The 19,368-nt window shown below is 39.2% G+C and overlaps 1 protein-coding gene across 4 annotated transcripts; it reads right to left on the reverse strand.

Moving 5' to 3' along the window:
* Positions 1-9,589: 9,589 nt before the first annotated feature.
* LOC139917402 (GTPase IMAP family member 7-like) lies at positions 9,590-16,525 on the reverse strand. Of its 4 annotated transcripts, XM_078284576.1 has the most exons (3): positions 16,462-16,525; positions 11,810-13,023; positions 11,031-11,196 (listed from the first exon to the last, which is right to left on the reverse strand). In XM_078284576.1, exons 1-3 carry the CDS (start codon positions 16,484-16,486, stop codon positions 11,173-11,175), a joined length of 1,263 nt encoding a protein of 420 aa, XP_078140702.1. In that variant the 5' UTR covers positions 16,487-16,525; the 3' UTR covers positions 11,031-11,172. The 4 variants fall into 4 exon arrangements, with proteins under 4 accessions (XP_071762618.2, XP_078140700.1, XP_078140702.1 ...); XM_071906517.2 differs by lacking the exon at positions 11,810-13,023 and having other exon boundaries at positions 9,590-11,196; positions 16,462-16,511; XM_078284574.1 differs by lacking the exon at positions 16,462-16,525 and having other exon boundaries at positions 9,590-11,196; positions 11,810-12,407.
* Between the last annotated feature and the right edge of the window lie 2,843 nt (positions 16,526-19,368).

Raw genomic sequence — 19,368 nt, forward strand, 5'->3', positions numbered from 1 at the left:
GAAGGGTTACTGTAGTACTGTACATTAAATACACTTACGAGGCTGAGAACTTTTGCTGGCCATGTTTGTCTTGTAAAGGCAGTAAAGTTGCTCTGTGATGTCTTGTCACTGTCGATGTCTTGCTGTTGAATAGTTTGATTTTCACCCCATCTTTATATTACAGCCACCTTCCAGTTCCCTCCCCTAAAACACCTGACCAGTAGGACTGAGCTGAATTACTTTTTTATTACACATCATTTCTAATTACTTTGCTCTGATCTCACTGTGTTACAGTTCTGTTTTCTGTGAAGGCCCAGCCCACACTGAGGAAGACCAGAAAAGCACCTGCAGACAGACAGACAGACAGACAGACAGACAGACAGACAGACAGGTTTTTTCAGCAGAGATGCAACATAGAATTGAAGTGATAAAGAAGCACAGATCCTGTACAGACCCACGGTGCGTGTGTTCAATTCAGTGCACTGAAGCTTTACCACACGGTTATCGGTTAAATAATTCCACTAACGTCACTTATAAATACCACAGGTAAAGTTTAATAGGGCAACAGAAAACGTGGATCTATGTAAATTAACGGAAGAGAGTGGGGCTCGTTGCAAACTAATAAAATAAATAGTGACAACCGAATTTATGAATGAGAGTGAATTTGCATATGTATGGTACACACTGGAGCAGAGCGGAATAAAATTACCAGACTATGTACAGGTAACAGGAGTCACTCCTCCAATCTCGTGATGGCTATAAATAATGTCTGTAACCATAGTAACGTTTACTTCAGACCAATATGGTGGCTATTATGGCCTGTATTTCACTTGACACCAGTAGGCCGGGCCAAGACCACAGAACTGGTAGGAACAACCGCAATGTTGAGGAAACACTTACCTCCCTCTCTTTCAAAATAACGATGATAATATTATGTAACGTAACAAGCCTTACGTCACATAACAACCAGTTGTCCAGTCCGGTTCTGGTACACACTACTCGGACTAACCGACTCCGCTCTCAAATTCAGTAGTCAATACCTGAATTTTCAGGTAGTGAGTTCGGCTGTAGAATGCGGTTCTCTCCTTAATAACCGAACTGTGTGAATTTAACAGGATTAAGCACTCCAATGTGGAGTGACAATCGTATTTAGTTGCAGTGTAGTGGCATTTAGCCCAAAAGTGAGAGACCATTTCTTAGTCAAAGATGACATCTTATGAAGCGACATCTCACTAAGCATTACCTGACTGACTGACTGCCTGACCTGAGTCTGGCTTGTGATGTCCTCGGCTGCGCCGTGGGAAAAAGTGATGAAACAGCAATAATAAAACCAACAAACAAAATAAGATCTATTAAAAGTAAATATACCAATGTGAATCTTAACTTTTTGTGATTATTTTTATTTTCTTAATTTCCCATAGTATATTTTGTAATGTTTGTAATGTTTTGTAAAAACCAAGGATGGCTAAATGATGGCTAAATGATTAATGATGTCACCTTTCTGGTATATGGAATACTAAATCATTCAAAAAGGTGTACTTGTACACTTAGGTTTGTGCTTGTAAACTCTGTTTTGCAAGTCTGTATATTCAGTTTTGTTCTTGCAAACTCCGTTTTGCAAGTCTGCATATTCAGTTTTGTTCTTGTGAACTCCGTTTTGCAAGTCTGCATATTCAGTTCTGTTCTTGTGAACTCACACTGTATTGTAATTCTGCCGAACCGCGGTGCATTTGCGTAAAACATTTGTCATCGACATGAGTCCGTCCGATGCACTTTATCGTTGAAAACACCACAAATGGAGAACAGTGTTTGCCTGGCTTTCTTTTATTTGGTGTCACTACCAAAATGTGCACAATATTGAGCGACACATGCCACTTGATGAAAAAGCAATAAGAAAACCAACAAACAAAATAAGATATATTAAAAGTAAATATACCAATGTGAGTCTTAACTTTTTGTGATCATTTTTATTTTCTTAATTTCCCATAGTATATTTTGTAATATTCTTATCACCAAGGCTGGCTAAATAATGATGTCACCTTTCCAGTAAAGTTTATGTCCAATCAATGTATCTAGAGCCGCAGAACTATAGGTATATGAGACACACTGCATGGCAAAGCTGGGCATGTTGTCTCTAACTGCTGTGAGCTTGTTTCCTTGTTTTTCTTTTTTTACTGATTAACATTACCACAAGCATGCAGCCTGCAGCCAGTCTGGAAGAAACTCATGAAAACTACAGACGCCATCTTGTTGCTCTGTTGGTTGGGAAGTTGGATTTTTGGAAGAAGCTCAGCTGCCAGCAAGGCAAAATTTTCATAAAATACTGAGAGACACACACACACACACACACACTAGCAGTATAATGAGTTTTGTGATGGCAAGGAATCCAAGAGGGTTCACACTAAAAAATACTGGTTTGAAATTAACCCAATTGTAACCACATCACTGGGTAAATAGTGGACAGAACAAATTTTGGGTTATTTTAAACCTACAGGGCTGGGTTATATATTCATTTGTTGGGTTGATCACCTAACTCGTGTGTTGGGTTAATTTAACTCTTGTCTTGGGTTAAATAAGAAAAATGTTGGGTTATTTCCTATTGATCACCTAACTCATGCATTGGGCCAATTTAACTCTTCTTCTGGGTTAAGTGATAAACAAATTTTGGTGTATTTCATTTACTATTCCTGTCTTACTTTTACTGTAGTTAATTCCCTACCCTTCTAGCAATAAAATGAGGAGATTTCCTAATTTTCACATTGTATTATTTATTTATGTTTGGAAACCAGGAAGCCAGGAATACAATTACACTCCCAGTACCCCATCAGAAGCTATTCAGCAATTTTTTTTTTTTTAACAAGCATTTAACTCCTTAAATCACACACACTTTCCACTTTTCCCTTGACACACACACACACACACACACAACAAAAACAAAACTGTATCTGAACAGACAAAATTGGCAACTGTTAAGTCCATTTAAAAAGGCAAGACACAAACATTTTTCAAAACTTTTCCCTTAACTTTCTCTCTCTCTCTCTCTCTCTCTCTCTCTCTCTCTCTCTCTCTCTCTCTCTCTCTCTCTCTCTCTCTCTCTCACACACACACACACACACACACACACACACACACACACACACACACACACACACACACACACACACACACACACAACAAAAACAAAACTGTATCTGAACAGACAAAATTGGTCACTGTTCCCTGTCCATTTAAAAAGGCAAAATGCAAACATTTTTCAAAACTTATCCCTTAATTCTCTCTCTCTCTCTCGCACACGCACGCAAAAAAAAAAAAAAAAAGTCAGCAACTACACATTTATTTAGAGTCCAGAAGAATGAATGGTTGTCCGAAGGAAACGGACAGCTGGGGCGTCTCTGCCCTCTATTTGGAAAACTGCGTGCTGCAAGAATTCCCACGCAGGACTGCACTGCTCGGTGTAGTGGATATCACATCAACAGCTTCTAAGCAATGTGCTGTTTTCACGGGCCTGGCCTGCTATTATGGTGAACGCCTGAGAGCAGGTTGTGTTGTCACCTAGGCACAAGACGTAAGGTGCTGGCTTTGTGGCTTCAGCAAGCTGGAGGTATTCAACCATGTTTGTCCCAACCTGTTAATTAGAAGAAACATGAAATTAGATTTTATTTTCATGCATTGCACTAGTAAAAAAAAGCATTTTTTTCAGGCAGATGGCCTAGACAGCCTACAGGAAGGACATTTTTTTTTTTTTTTTTTTACAAAGGACCACACCGGTGCATGTTGCATGTTTAAGTTAATTTACAACAAATCATATTGTAATATTTTACATTACTGTCACCTGACCATTTTCCAAAGCATGCCATAGTTTTTACATTGATTAATGCAGTCTATGGGGGTTATATTGTTTATTTATTGTGCAATCTTTGGCAACCTTTGGCCATCAAAAAATTCTGCAATCAAAAATTTTTATTGAAAGCAAAAAAAAAAAAAAAAAGTTTTGAGAGGCACAAAAATATCCTGAAAACTTACATTTAACAAGTTTGAGAACAGATTCAACAACAGATCCCGCTTTTAAGACAATAAAGCAGTAATTGGTCGGTCGTCATTTTGCATTTCTGTTCTTGGTTTACACTAAAATTTGTATTTCAAAATAAAAGCAGATCTGGTCTCCCAAACAGGAACTATCTCTCCTAAATGGTATCCCTCCGCTGTATCCTCTTCTATCAATAAAAATGCTATTTGGAGAAATTACGTTCTAAAAAGTACTACCAAACGTCAGTTGAAAATCACAGTAGCAGGATCTGTTGTTGAATCTGTTCACCAACGTGTTCAATGTCAGTTTTCAGTCTATTTTCGTGGCCTCATTCAAATGAATGGGAAGTAAAAATCTGAACACTACAAACTTGTCCAGCTGCATCCGATCTTGGTGAGTAGTTTATAGGGATGGGACGATATGTCGTAGTACGATAATTCTAATACTCACAGGTGGCAAGTCAATGAAGGACCTCTTGGCCTCCTCGACACTTGGCCTGACTTTCTGTCCAACCCTGTATGCCGATGGTGGAAGCAGGAGTGGCAGCACCTCTAATGCCAAGTCACCTTTTGCATCTAAATACAGATTTAAAATATACATTAGTCATATGACCGTATGGTAGCGTAATCAGAAAATCATCTTTCTTAAATACAAATGTGCACATGTAAAATGCAGCTTTTATTCATAAGATTTGAAATCACCTGGTGACATGTCATCTGTCTCAAACAGAAGCTTTTCAGGAGAAACACCTGAACCTGTTTGATTCATTGCAAAAAAACCTACCTGACGAAGAGCCTGTGAGGGCTCGAAACGTAGTACTTTTTAATGTAGAATAAAATAAGTAAAATATTGGGAGCTGCCACAGTGTTGCAAGTCTTTTTCAACTTCAAGCACTTTCTCACCAAAGATGGGAACCCAAGAGTCTAAAAGTTTTTGTGCTGGCTCAGCATGGAGGTGCACAAAGTCTTGAGCAATCTAATCATTTTGAAACATAAAAAGAGGAACAGGTTTAAGATCTTAATTAGCATTCTTTTATGTCAAGGACATATGTAGTTTCATTCTTATTCTAAGTTTATTTAAAGGGGGGCTATCCTAGGATGTGGCAATTCTTAGTATTTATGGTGATTTTGGTTTTTGGAGGTGTGAAGTAATCACAGTAAAAAAATTGAATCATATTACTATGCCATTTCCCGACAGTCACCAACTATAAAACACGCCCCCTTGTACATGCCAGTCAGATTTTGCTCCAGTTTCTATGTAGACACTGGACTGTCAGAAATCGACCAATCAGCGCTAAGAGGAGGGCGGGCCTTCCAGAATGGCCAGCCAATCAGAGCAGTAGCTCATTAGCATAAGAAGCTGCTTATGTAAAACGACCTGTTTTCTTGTAGGTGGGAAACAAACACTGAGAAGTGAATAGCTAAAGCTATAACTAAACGATTTTTACTGAAAAAAACTTCACAGATGTATTTTATAGACACCAGGTAATTATATAAAATTGCTGAAAAAGCAAATGATACCCCTCCTTTAAATACACCATTCATTCATAGAATGTAACTCAAAGTACTTTATGTAAAATTAATTGATTAAAACAATAAATGAATTGAAAACAGTGAATGGGTTAACACCATTACATTACATTAAAACATTAAAATTTAAAAATCAAAAAAATAATCCAGCACAGGAATGACCCTCTATGCCAATGACAACAGCAATTCTAAAATGATTAACTTATAAAATGACAAGCAAATAAATAATACTTGATTATTAATGTGCACTAATGTGCTCTCTCTTCATTGGTTTTAGTTAAGCAGCAGCACAGTTCTGATTTGCTGTAGTCTGTCAATTGACTTTTTAGGAAGCACAATAAAAAGCCCATTGCAATTATGTAGTCTGCTTGATATAAAAGGCATGGATATGTTTTTTTCAGCATCTTGCCGGGTTAGGAATGACCATACCCTGGAAATATTTCTGAGTCTAAGATAACACCCAGGCTTGTTACTTCCGGCTTCACCTGGGAAGTCAAATTCCCACTGAATAGTACATTCCTCCTGGCCTTATAGGGCCAAGTAGAGTATTTCAGTTTTATCTTCATTTAGTTTCAGGAAATTATTACTCATCCATTTATTGATTGCAAATAGGCAGGTCAGGGAACTTAAGGCATTTGCGTCTGAGGGCTCAACGGAGATGTACAATTGCATGTCATCAGCAGAGCTATGGAAATTAACATTATGCTCTCTGATGACATTTGCCAGACTACAATCAAATGCATCAACCATTTCATTTTCAATTCATTTCAGAATTACCTGGACTATATGGATCAAAAGAGCTTACAAGCTCAGATAACTTAAATTCTGCAGTAGCATCTACATGCCGCTTTTTAAGTGTTTGATGTTATTATTTATTATGAGACAAGTTGGAACATGAATATATTGTTTTCTGATTCATACCATGCCTGGAGTATCTAGGAGCCTTGGGAATTCATGAACGACTTCTGGGATAAACAACAAACAAATAGAAATTAACCAACATGCCAACACTGCCTGAAATTTAGTCAGAGTGTACCTGGGCAGACCATACCACATTTGGAGTTTGGTACAATGACCTAATGTATTCATAATTTAACTTTGCAAGAATCAAACACCGACTTTTTTGAACCATATACATTTTGTGTAATCAATTATTTTGAGTAGCCCCACGGACTCCAGATAGGGTATTAACTTAGACTACTTGTTACATCTCGAGTCCCACCATAGTCTCAAAAATACAAAAAAACTCCAAGGCACTCTCTTTAAACCAATTAAAACGCCTTTAATGTCATGGCATGGTCATATTAGACTTTAAAAACAAACTTCGACGCGTTTCGGCATCAAGCCTTCGTCAAACAGATCTCATGGAACACCTGGAACCTTTTCTAGTGGTATTCCACCAATAGGAATCTTCCACTTGGACATGGTGTTGTGGCCTAGAGAGGGTGTAGACATATACAAACTCCAGCAGATGGCGTCGTTTTGGCCCACAATATTCATCAAAGCTGAATTAAAGAGTAACATAGTGAATACAAACAATGGTTTTGGCCCACAATAATCATCAAAAGCTGAATTAAAGAGCAACAACGTGAATACAAACAATAGCAATGGTTACAAAACAGAAAAATGTTTACAAAAACCAAATAAATGTTTACAAAAAAGCAGTAAAATCTAGGTCCTCATTTAGGCCTGGGTGTTTAGTAGCCTGTAGTTTGTCAATCCAAAAGGCTTCCTAAGTTTCCTTTGTCTATTGCCTTTTCGTGTGGAAGATGGGATGTGGTCAATGCCAAAGGCTTGTAATGTGGATGGGTTACTGTTATGGAAGTCCAGATAGTGTCTATAGGGCAGTTTACATTCCCTGTGCGAATGGCATATTTGTGTTCTGCTAGCCTGTCCTGTAGCCGTCTTTTTGTTCTTCAAATGTAAAAAAACTTTGCAACTGGGACATTCTAGCCTGTAAATAACAAAAGAGGTTTTACAGTTAATGAAATGATTAATGGTGAACTCCTTCTGAGATGTAAAATCCATAAATGTCTTGGTCTGTATTACATTTGTGCAGTGATTACAATGGTTACACTTGTAGGACCCCTTGGGTTTTGGACCCAACCATGTTTGTTGGGTGTTTGGTTGAAGATGGCTGTGTACCAGTTTATCTTGTAGAGTAGGGCATCTCCTAAAACTGATTAATGGTGGTTCAGGGAAGATCTGACTGAGTATACCATCACTCTCTATAATACCCCCCCTATTTATAATCTGTTTAATGTTTTCTGCCTCTGTGCTGTATGTAGTGACAAATACCACTCTATCTTTTGTTTGTTTAGGAGCATTTCTTTGTAGTAAAGTTTGTCTGTCAAGGTGTTTGGCTCTAGTGTATGCTTTCTGTAGGGTAGTGTTTCTATATCCCCGTTCCTGAAAGCGTGACACCAATTCCTTCGATTTGGCCTCAAACTCCTTTTCCTGGTCACAAATTCTCCGCACTCGTTGGAACTGGCCATAAGGCACATTCTCTTCGAGCCACTTGGGATGAAAGCTCTTGGCATGTAGTATGGTGTTTCTGTCTGTTGGTTTCCTAAATATAGATGTATGCAAAGTCCCTTGATTGTCTTTAAAGATCGTGAGATCTAAAAAATGTATGCTCTCCTTGCTGTAATCTAGAGACAGCTTGATGTTAGGGTTAATAAGCATGGAAAGCTTGTAACTCTGCCTCTGACCCAGACCAAAACAAACAGACATCATCAATGTACCATCCCCACCAGATAATGTGCTGAAGAAAACTATTTCTTTCATGGTTAAACACAAAGTCTTCTTCCCATTTACCCAGGTATAGACCTGCATAAGAAGGACTATAGCGTTTCAACATACATGTTGCTATTCGTGATTTGAAGGTACACTTGTAGTAAAGGGGAGAGGAACGGCGAGAAGGGTTGACAGGTTCTTAGCGACAAAACCCTCCTAATGCCAATTACACCCAACTCCATAACAGCCCAATGATCAATGAAACCAAAACCAATGATCAATGAATCCAAAACATCAGCCCAACACCAAAACTACAAAATAAAATCCTGAAAAACCCAACAAACAGCGTTTTAAGTCCAAGAGAGCATTTTATACCATTGCCAAGTATATTAAATACCTGAATCCTATGTATTTTTTGAATGTCCTGGTACCATGTGTATACTTATGTATGTATATATATATATATATATATATATATATATATATATATATATGTATGTATATGTATGTATATGTGTATATATATATATATATATATATATATATATATATAGCCTATATATAGGATAAATTAACAGCTGTGTGTAATTGTAATTTGACCTGACGAAGATCCATCATGGATCGAAACATTGTCATGAAATAACGTTGAATAATACTTCGGTGTGCGAACACTATCATGAACTCTCACCTGTTCACTCATATTTCACCCTGACAGGAGTGTCAGTGAAATGAAGAGCTTTTCCATGGATGAGTGTAGTTCCTCCAGATGTCCAGCAGAGTGTGATCACCTAATCATTACCATAAAAACAATAATTCCCGTCTACTTCTCCTCTATATTAATGTTAATTGTTTAATCATTTCATTTGAATTGCTTTCAAATACTCCATTTCACTCTCACATTAGCTCATATTTTATTTCTTTTCACAGCCCTTCTCTTTTACACAATTGCACTGTGACCTCTGAGCCTTGGCCTTCTCCTTGTTGGTTGCTTGTAATGTTGGTGATCTAGGAGCTAAAGCTTATTCTACTGTTGACCTCATTGTAAAGCACTCTGGATGGAGGGTCCGTTAAATGTCTGAAATGTAAATGTGGATGTAAACTACAGATATATAGGACATTACCATCAAGTTTCTATCACTGTAAGTTTTTGTGCATGTGTAACATCTACAGCCACATTAGCACAGGACTGAATCCCCAGATGGAGAAAATCTGTCAGGGGGAAATGAATAATTAAGGGGGGTTTTGCATGCTCAGTCAATTTTCCCTGGATAAATAAAGGTAAAAAGTCCCATAAATGACCAAAGGCAGCAGTAACATTTATTGACATGTTAAGTTTACCATCTAAGAGACTGAAACATGACGGCACAGTCACATACTGTATAATCCCAAGTGGAATGCATTAGGCTGCAGGGCTGGGCAGGTTACTTTAAAAATGTTTTCCATCACAGTTACGAGTTACCTCATCATTTTATTATTATTACTTACCAAAATCAATAATGTATTGTAATTACTCAGTTACTTTCAGATTACCTACACATTTGAGGTATAAAAGTACACATAAGAAGAAGTGTAATTTCTCACAAACTTCAGGAAATTTTAACTTAGGTTTGAATACAAACGCATATTTTCTTCTGTGCCACATTTTATAAAGGCGTAGAACAGCTGGCATTATTTAAATGGATTTCTGAGTTTCTCGCGTTCACTTCAAAAGTATTCCCAGAAATAACCAGCTCATTTTTTACAAGTAACTGTAGTCAGTATACATCATTTTTTTAGGAAACATAATGGAACACAGTTACATTATTTCTAAATTTAGAAAACATAATGCTGTTACAAACAATCTGTTGCTACCCAACCCTGTCAGGTGTGTGTAGCCATAAAATGTCAACTACAGTGGTTTTGAGTTTATGATGCCTTTTATTCGAATGTTCTCAAATTTACTTTTTTAACACAAAGTGATACACCCCAGCCAATACTTAAATTGTTAATCAAAGCTTGTGAAAATTATTTCATCCATCGACCCTTCACTAGAGAGTTAGTGATTTTGATCAGCAATGACTTTTTCATGGAATCCCCTCCATCTTGATAGGTAGTATATGGATCCCAACGTTAACGCACCTCCTGCCATCAACAGCAGACTTTTCCTGCAGAAAAAGAACCTTCCTACTCTTCTTACCCTTTCCCAGACAATCTCACCCACCTCCCTCTCCCTCTCCCTATCGTCTGGTGATGCCCTGATACCTATCCACCTGCTGCAGAACACCAGAACTGTCCACATAGTTTGAAACAATTGATTCACCCTGGAAATCAATGCAGACTCCTTTGACTGGGAAGGGCTTCTTTCATAATATGGGTGTTGTCCCTTTCTGCTGAGCTCTATTTTGTCAAGGAGCTCTCTGACCTGATCAGTGTTTCCTGCCTCTTTGTTGTTGAACACATGATAACGCCCGCCACATTTCTGAAGCAGCTTCTGTAGGTTCTCGTCTTCCCTGATGAACCGCTCTATGTCGGTGTCTCCCAGTCTGTCTCCGTACGTGAAGAGCACCGTGGTGTAACATCTGACCGCAGGACACAGCATCTTATCCAGTGTCTCCATCCCTTTCTGCTCTTGTTGGGTGAAGCGTCCCAGCTGGTGGGTGAGGAGGAAGGCATGGGGACCCGGAGCGCTCAGCTGCAGGGCTTCTTCCAGCTCCGCCCTCACCTGCTCTTCAGACAGCTGGCTGCTGCAGAGCCCAGGGGTGTCCACCACGGTCACTCTGCGCTCCAACACATCACCCTCTCTCTTCTCACTTCTCAGCGTCACCGGACTGAAACTTAAGCTAGAGGCAAACTCCTTCCTTCCCAGGATGGTGTTTCCTGCTGCACTCTTCCCCACTCTTTCCTGACCTACCAGCACCAGTCTCAGGTCAGTGCTGAGGCCAGACCCTGAAAACAAGAGAGGTTATATATGGGAGTGAGTTTGCAAGCAAAAAGAAAAAGTGCAAACGACGGAAGATATTGCCAAAGTATTGTCATGAAAATATTACAATATACATTGTGATGCCATGAATTGTAAATGTTTTGTACAATAATGGGCTTGGCACACATGATCTCTTGGCATATTGGTATTTATTAACATGAACACAAGATGTGATTAATTGTTCAGCTCTAATGCTAATTAGCACTTGCCAGTTAGATATGTTAGCTTGTTAAAAAAATGTATGCAAAAAAATATTTAATTTGTGCAGACAGCTAGATAGATGCAATCAGAGCCTCTGGCCCCACCCAGAATAGAGTCCCGATCAAAATAGAGCGACCCACATCAACCAAGTCACTTGCAGTGTGAATAGCCTATTGGTAAACATAATTTCTGTGAAAAGGCCCAAATCAAATCAAGCAAAATAAAATACAATAAAATAAAATCTGCAAATTTTTACTACCATGACTTTCCTCTATCTTCCTTTTTAAGTATTGTTCTGATTATTTCAAACTAATGACTCAGGCTGGAAATATTGAAAACTCACTGTGTAATGCAATTCTCATGAACTTTACAGCCTACCACACTTTCCACTACAGCTCCCACTACAGCTCCCATTGGACCACCAACAATTCCAACTCCAGCTGCAGTTCCAGCTGCAGCTAAAGCTCCAGTTCCAGCTGCAGCTAAGGCTCCTGCTCCAGTTCCAGCTGCAGCTAAGGCTCCAGTTCCAGCTACAGCTAAGGGTCCAGCTGCAGCTAAGGCTCCAGCTCCAGTTCCAGCTGCAGCTAAGGCTCCAGTTCCAGCTGCAGCTAAGGCTCCAGCTCCAGTTCCAGCTGCAGCTAAGGCTCCAGCTCCAGTTCCAGCTGCAGCTAAGGCTCCAGCTCCAGTTCCAGCTGCAGCTAAAGCTCCAGCTCCAGTTCCAGCTGCAGCTAAGGCTCCAGTTCCAGCTACAGCTAAGGGTCCAGCTGCAGCTAAGGCTCCAGCTCCAATTAAAGCTCCAGCTCCAACTCCAACTATCGCCCAAGGAACCCATTTCTTAATGAATGCATTGTCGTTCTCAGCTATTTGTCTTGCTTCTTCGTGTGTCATTTCTGGATTATTTTCCTGAAGTCTTTGCATTTCTTCTCTTATGGCTCTCTCAGCCTCTTGCAACATTTCATTGGTGTAGTTGCTTCCTCCGTTTCTCTGAACCATGGTGTTGATCTTCTGCACTAGCTTTTTGACTTGAGAGAGATCCTTGTCTCTGTTGTCAAAAACATGGTATCCCCCATGGCATTCCTTGATGAAGTTGCGAAGAGTTGGATTATCACCAATTAATGTTTGTATGGAGACTCTATCAGCCTTCAGATCATCTCCACGGGTGAACAAGGCAAGAGTGTAACATTCTGCCCTTTTGCCGAAGGTGGTCTGAATGATTTTGACTGTTTCCTGTTCTTCAGGTGTGAATCTGCCCACCTGGAGCACAACCAGGAACACATGAGGACCAGGAGAAGCAAATGACATGCATCTTATGATTTCTTTCACCAACTCGTCATTTGTTTGTTTGGTGTTAGACAAACCAGGGTTTCTATCTGGTCTTGTGGTGGGAAACAGACCTGGAGTATCAACAACAGCCATAGATTGTCTGTCCAACTCTCCTGTTTCCTTTTTGCACTGTGTTGTCACTGAGGAAGAGGACAGCTGAGAGATGAAAGCATTTCTCCTCAAGATGGTGTTTCCCACTGCACTCTTCCCAACTCCAGTCTTCCCAACAAGCACAATCCGCAGTTCTGGTTTCTTTGATTGTTGTTGCTCTGTTGGAGAATTTTACAAGGACATTATTGTTGTTGTAAGAGTTGTCACAATGTTGACATCCATATCCAAATATGAGTCACCAGTCTGACAACATTGTCTTTTAATTAATGCAAAACCAGAAAACCAGGTTTGTCATAATCTCACAGGCCTGATGGAGGTTGCAATGCTGAAAGATCTACTTTAAAACTTGTCTTTTGTCCTCTACATTTCAGTGCTGCTACTGGGAAGCAAGATAGCAACTGTATGTCTGCAATACTGATGTTCATCTGCAAGTCTGAACTATTTTTATTACATAAGAAGAATAAATAAAGTAGAAAATACTGCTGAGTACATAACAACAGACACAACTCATGTTCATTTCCGGATTGGAAATTTACACTTTATTTACTCTTGGCTTCAACGTGGCCAAATTCATCTCTGACCACTTCCTGAGGAGTTTGGTGTGATCAGATTACTTTCCATTTTCACTGCATCTATGATGCATTTTTACCAATATTTGTATGCAGTTAAGCTCTATCCAGATCAAATCTGCATTAGACACATGTAAATGCATGTTGAGTGGGTCAGTATTTTGTGTGCATGACATCCTGTCTAACCAGACCTTCCAACCACTCCCAAAAACACACTGTTCATTCTGATACACTTGCAGGGTTTCCCACACAGGTTTATTTGTGGCGCACTGCCACAATATCGGCACGCGCCGCCACAAAATCAAAAGTTGGTAGTTGGTAGCAGGGTCTTTTTCAGCATTTATGTAGAAATGGAAGCGATACAGCTTAACTACACCGGTTGCGTTTCAGTTTCGTCCTTTTGTGTCAGAAGATTCGGATCAGATACGCAGCCATTTACTTCAGTGCAGCTGCTCTGCTGGCCATGTACGCACGTTGACGGATCTGAAATGGAGCCGGATTGGAGCCGCAACTTTGGAGATATGCATGGCTTCTATTTTTGTCGGAGTACGCATCCATCTGTTTTGTATTTTTGCCACATAAATGTGTATAAATGCCAAGATTTTGCTGACTATGGTCATTTATTACCATGTCAGTAAACAAAATAGAGGATACATAAACCAGTGTCACTTAAAAAAATGTTGGACATGAGGTTATCTATGGAGCCGCTGAGAAGCCTCTATTTGGCAACAGCACGCCTACACATTAGGACCCTATATGGTACATTAAAGTTCCTGACGGTACAACTAGAGTTGTTTAAGGAAAAAAGCAAAACTAGATAACTGTGTTCACTTACCCATATGCAAAATGCAGATACGTGGGCTCAACACAGCGGACGGAACAAGAACGCACTTAACCGCGATATATTCAGATTAACACCACACCCCAACCTGTGGGAAACACTGCACTTGTCTTGTCTTAACTGGTAAAACTTGATGTGTGTGGTACATTGGGATTGGCCTGAAGGACTGACTGTGATCCATCCAGGAAGCTGTAATGCTTCATTTTCATGGTCAGTGGGCTGCTAAGAATCTCTGACTGACAGAATGTGACACAAGGTCATGAGAGAAAATTTGTTTACCATGCAAAGTCTAGGATGTGTTGATGCAGTTGATGTACTCCAGTTGATGCAGAAAAAAATTGACTTGGTCTTTAAAGTTTTGTGAATTGATCAGTTGGGGGATTGATTGAATGATTGATTGTTTTGTAGTTTGGTTGGTTGATTGATTGATTGGGAAAAATTGCCCACATATAACTCCAGATACAACAGTAACTCAAAGCAAAACAGATAAAATAATGCCAATACAAAAACAAAACATTCTTTAATTCATTCTTCAACTTTAATTGTCATTATCACAACCTTTTTCTCCTCAAACGTAACGTCTTTGTCTCCACTCATTATTGATTGTGGAGCCCAACCAACCAATACACAGAATAACACTAAGAGCTACACAACTTCCAGTAGAGACTGGACAGGCAGGATTCCTCACAGCTTGTTTCTTAACTGGACATTTCCAAGAAGAAGCTTCTTTATGTTTATCCTATATCATTCTGTTCTTCAATTGATTGTTGATCAGTTAGTTAGGCTCATTCTCTGTCCTTTGAGACATGCTTGTGATAAAGGGCTATAGAAATAAACAAACTTGAACTTGAATTTGATTCAGCACTTTGCCCACCATATACCAGCCAACCATATTTTGAGAAGAACTGAACCACCAAACGACGGTCAGTTACCTGCTGAAGTGCCTGGCAGGTAAACAATCCTACAGCCACAGCCAAAATGTTCCAGCGTTTAGCTGATGGATTGTGTTCATTTCTCACCCTGTGCTGTCCCAAATTTGATAACATACATTTTAAAATTATATTTAGATAAGATCAGATTAGATTCTTTAAAAGTGAGAAAGTACATGAAATATGAAACAGCAAAAGTATTATTATTATTATTATTATTAGTAGTAGTAGTAGGAGTAGTAGTAGGAGTAGTAGGAGTAATAGTAATAGTATCACTGTTGAAATTATGGACAGTCATAATAATACTTGTAACTGAATGTGGAACAAAGTCTGTCTTTAATATTGATGATGTTTTTTAGGAAAAATATTATTGATTACTTTAGTGTTAGTAAGTATTGATTGTTAGGCTATAGCTTGTTGCAGTTACAGGTGAAAGCAAGATTTCACTGAAAGCTACTTCATAGAAAATACAGAACATTAGTAATTAGTTTGCTCTGTCCCCGCCAACCCAGGTCCGTCCAACAAAGCCAGCGCTGATAAACAAACTGGGACAGCAACAAGACTGAGGAGGGAGAGAAGGAGACAGACGGTATGTGAGCTGCGTGCTAAAGCAGCAGAGATAGACCGCAAGGAGAAAGGAGGTTGATTCCTTAGAGCTGTTTGAGGACGGCCTCCTGGAACCAACTACCTCTTGTTAATCCCTGAAAGAGTTTCCCACGGGAGTATGACAGCCTTCCACAAAATTGCAAAATTGCGCAATGGTTTCCTCCCCTCTGTCAGCTTACCCTGCACATCATAATAACCAACAGATATAGTTTTGTCTGCATTCTGTTGCACAGTGCTGTGAGGAATACAAAGAGTCTTTGTGCACAAATTCTTCTTGCCAGTGTTAGATTTAGACCAAACTTTACTCATGTGAAAACTATCAGCAGAGCTTTGGGAAAGCTTGACCAACAAAATAGGGTGGAGCAGTTTACTAAAGTATAGCATAGTAAGTTTTTATAGATTTTTACTTTACATTGTATACTTGCAGGACCAACTGTCAAGTTGAAATAGAGGTGACTTTCCACATTTAACTATAGCACAAGAGAAGCTGATAGCCCTGAGGGGACCTAAAGAAACAATAAATATTAAATAATATATCTTTTTTTAAGACGTTATTGCTATGCTGGTTTATATTTGTTGCATATTTGTTTCTCTTCTTTGCCAAACCCAAATGCTGCCCTGAGTAGTATACTGTACATTAAATATACTTACGAGGCTGAGAAAGTTTGCTGGCCATGTTTGTCTTGATCTGTCGTGTCAGTGTCGATGTCTTGCTGCTGAATAGTTTCATTTGCACTGTATCCTTTTATTATAGTCTCCTTCTAGCTCCCTCCCCTAAAACACGCCCCTGTAACCAGACCATGGGTGTAGGAAGCACGGGGGACTCCAATATATAAAAGATGTTTAAAATGTCCCCCTCAAAAAATAAACCATGACATTGTGTTATTTTGCCTCCGCATTGAAAGATCAACCGTGGGATTTTTATTTTGAAAAGCCTTTGACTTCGTGCAATGTGGAATGAAGTTGAATGAAGAGAGTATCTCCGTATGAAAAAAGTGCGCCACAAGAGTCTTGATAGGGCTTCATGTCGGTGAGGAGCAGACAGCAGCCAAGGCAGCCCTCCAAACTGCAGCCAAAAACAAAGCTGCATAGATCATGGGAAGAGGTGTCACTCTGGCCCTAAATTAAATAACTTGTAATTACGTGTTCTGTTCTGCAATATTAAAATCATTCCACTGACGTTTTGGCCCGCAAATGCAGATTGTAAAGAATATAATGGCTTACATTCTGATGCAGGCCTCTGTGGGCAAAACGACAATGGAATGATATTAACTGTGTAGAAAAAATAAATACATTTATATTGTGAGCAGAGTGATGCCTCTTCACTTGATCTGATGGAGCAGAGCAGTCAGCGAGCACAGGGCCGTTAAAGTGTCAATCATGATGAAGAAATTCATGGTAATCAAACGGCAAGATGTCCAATCAACACTACTGGTCAGGAGCCGATAGAGAGAGAAAAGAAAAAAGAGGATGTGACCAATAGTTTTGTTGCCACTGCTTCCAAAAAGCACAGACATCTGTCCGTCAGTTATGTAAAGACAATACTTTGTCTATTTGCCTCAGTGTCCTGTATGCTTGTAAGTATGTAATCTTTCTCTGATATTATTACAGCATTATATTTTCGTCTTAGGCCTAGTTGTTTTGCAGCTAAACTTAAACTTAATTCTTCACCATATTGGATGGCTTGCATCTTGTCTGAAACGTTTCTTTGCATGGCTCATTATCCTGCCGTAATGGAACAGGTGTGCTGGCTTTTTGTATGTACTTTATAATTAACATCTTTTCAAGCTAAAGCCAGTCAGTGTTGTAGCAGGGCTTGGAGAAAAAACACGCTTGGCTCTTAAAAAGGACCAGTGCACCCAAAAGATAAATGACTCGAAACCAGATAATATCAGTGCAGTTTGTTGGAAGGAAAATACCACCTGAGTCATTCTTTCTTTATTTTCAGATAGCCTTTTTAAAAGTTACTAGAAATGAGTATTGCAGAGCTGTTTTTTGGAAAAAATGTTCCTCCTGAGGAGCATGCCCCCGGACCCCAGTAGTCAAATCTGTCCCCCCCAAAGGCCAACTGCTTCCTACACCCATGAACCAGACCAGTAGGAGGACTGAGCTGACCACTTTAGAAATCAAATGACTTTTTGTAATACAGAACATTACCAGTTAGTTTGCTCTGATGCAAATTAACAGTGTTACAGCTCTGTTGTCTATGAAGGTCCAGCCCACACTGTGAGGAAGACCAGAAATAGAAAACAGAATAGAGACAGACAGACAGACAGAATCTAAGTGAGAATCTAACAGAATTTAAGTGATAAAAAGTTATGAAAAAGCACAAAATCAAAACAAAATAAGATGTAAAAGTAAATACACTAATGTCAGCCTTAACTTTTTGTAATCATCTTTATTTTATTAATTTCCCATAATATAATTTTTAAATTGTCCTATCACCAAGGATGGCTAAATAATGACGTCAGTTTTCCAGCAAAGCTTAACATAGAGGTTTATAAAGAAGTGGGCGTGGTGTTCAGCGACGTCCATCGTTACGTACGTCAGGGACGTGCAGACGTTGGTTTGTGAGCGGGGCTATAAAGGCTTGTTTTCCACTTCTACAAGCTCAACTCACTGTAGATTTTAATAAGGACAGTTTGTGGTAAGTCTAGCCAGAAGGGAAGCTCATACCAGAACCTAAAAGAAGAGCTTGTCTCTGTGGATGGGTGTAGTTCCTCCAGATGTCCAGCAGAGTGTGATCACCTGCAGCCAGTTGCACCAGTTAAACTTAAGTTGTTTGAGTATAAAGTCTCACTAAGTCTGAGTTTACACATGACTAAAAATGTAACGGTTGCACCAACTGAAATAGTTCCAACGTAGACATAAGTTACAACTTAAAACTTACACCTACCTCGTCCTCCGTAAAATAACTGCTGGCATGACGCATCATTTTGACAGGTGGGATAACTTGCTGGAGGACCAGGAGGAACAAATCCAGTGCGGTTTACATGACAGATTACATCCTTTTGAACAGTATGATGATTTAGATTTATACTTGCGCTTTCGTTTTCCCGGAGCAGAGATACAAAAAATCTGCCACTTGGGGTAATTATTTGTATTCATCTATGCAGAATATATAGTTTATACAGTGATTTCATAAAGTTTCCATGTGTCTGTCATGCATATTTTAATAATCCGGACATTTCAGTCTCCCAGATGATGTAGCCTAACAAGCTTCCTGATGTTTTTATTGCTCCACTTCAATTCACTTCACTTGCTAAGGAGAAATGCTCATTCGGACGTTGCAGAGCGACAACACTGCAGGGGGAACCACTGACTTATATCTTCAACATGAATTTAGATCACTGAACTGACAATGAAATAAATTTACAACTTTCTTTAGCCATCAATAAAACAAATAACTTTTTTCCACCCTGTTAAAGAGGGGGAAATGCCTAACTTTTGCTCTGTTGAAAATAACGGTTAAACCGCTTGATGTCACTATTAATTATATAGTTGTAGGCTACATATAGATGACGGTATAGGAGGTAAGCTGAAATTAATCCTTATAGC

Source organism: Centroberyx gerrardi, chromosome 7 (assembly GCF_048128805.1).
Source record: "Centroberyx gerrardi isolate f3 chromosome 7, fCenGer3.hap1.cur.20231027, whole genome shotgun sequence".
Taxonomy (NCBI): domain Eukaryota; kingdom Metazoa; phylum Chordata; class Actinopteri; order Beryciformes; family Berycidae; genus Centroberyx; species Centroberyx gerrardi.

Excerpts from the sequence above, each read along its gene's own strand:
- LOC139917402 (XM_078284574.1), bottom strand. The coding sequence starts at position 12,263 with ATGGGTTCCTTGGGCGATAGTTGGAGTTGGAGCTGGAGCTTTAATTGG. Across the intron at positions 11,197-11,809 it reads GAGCTGTAGTGGAAAGTGTG|GGTCTGGCCTCAGCACTGAC; the intron begins GTAGGCTGTAAA and ends TCTTGTTTTCAG.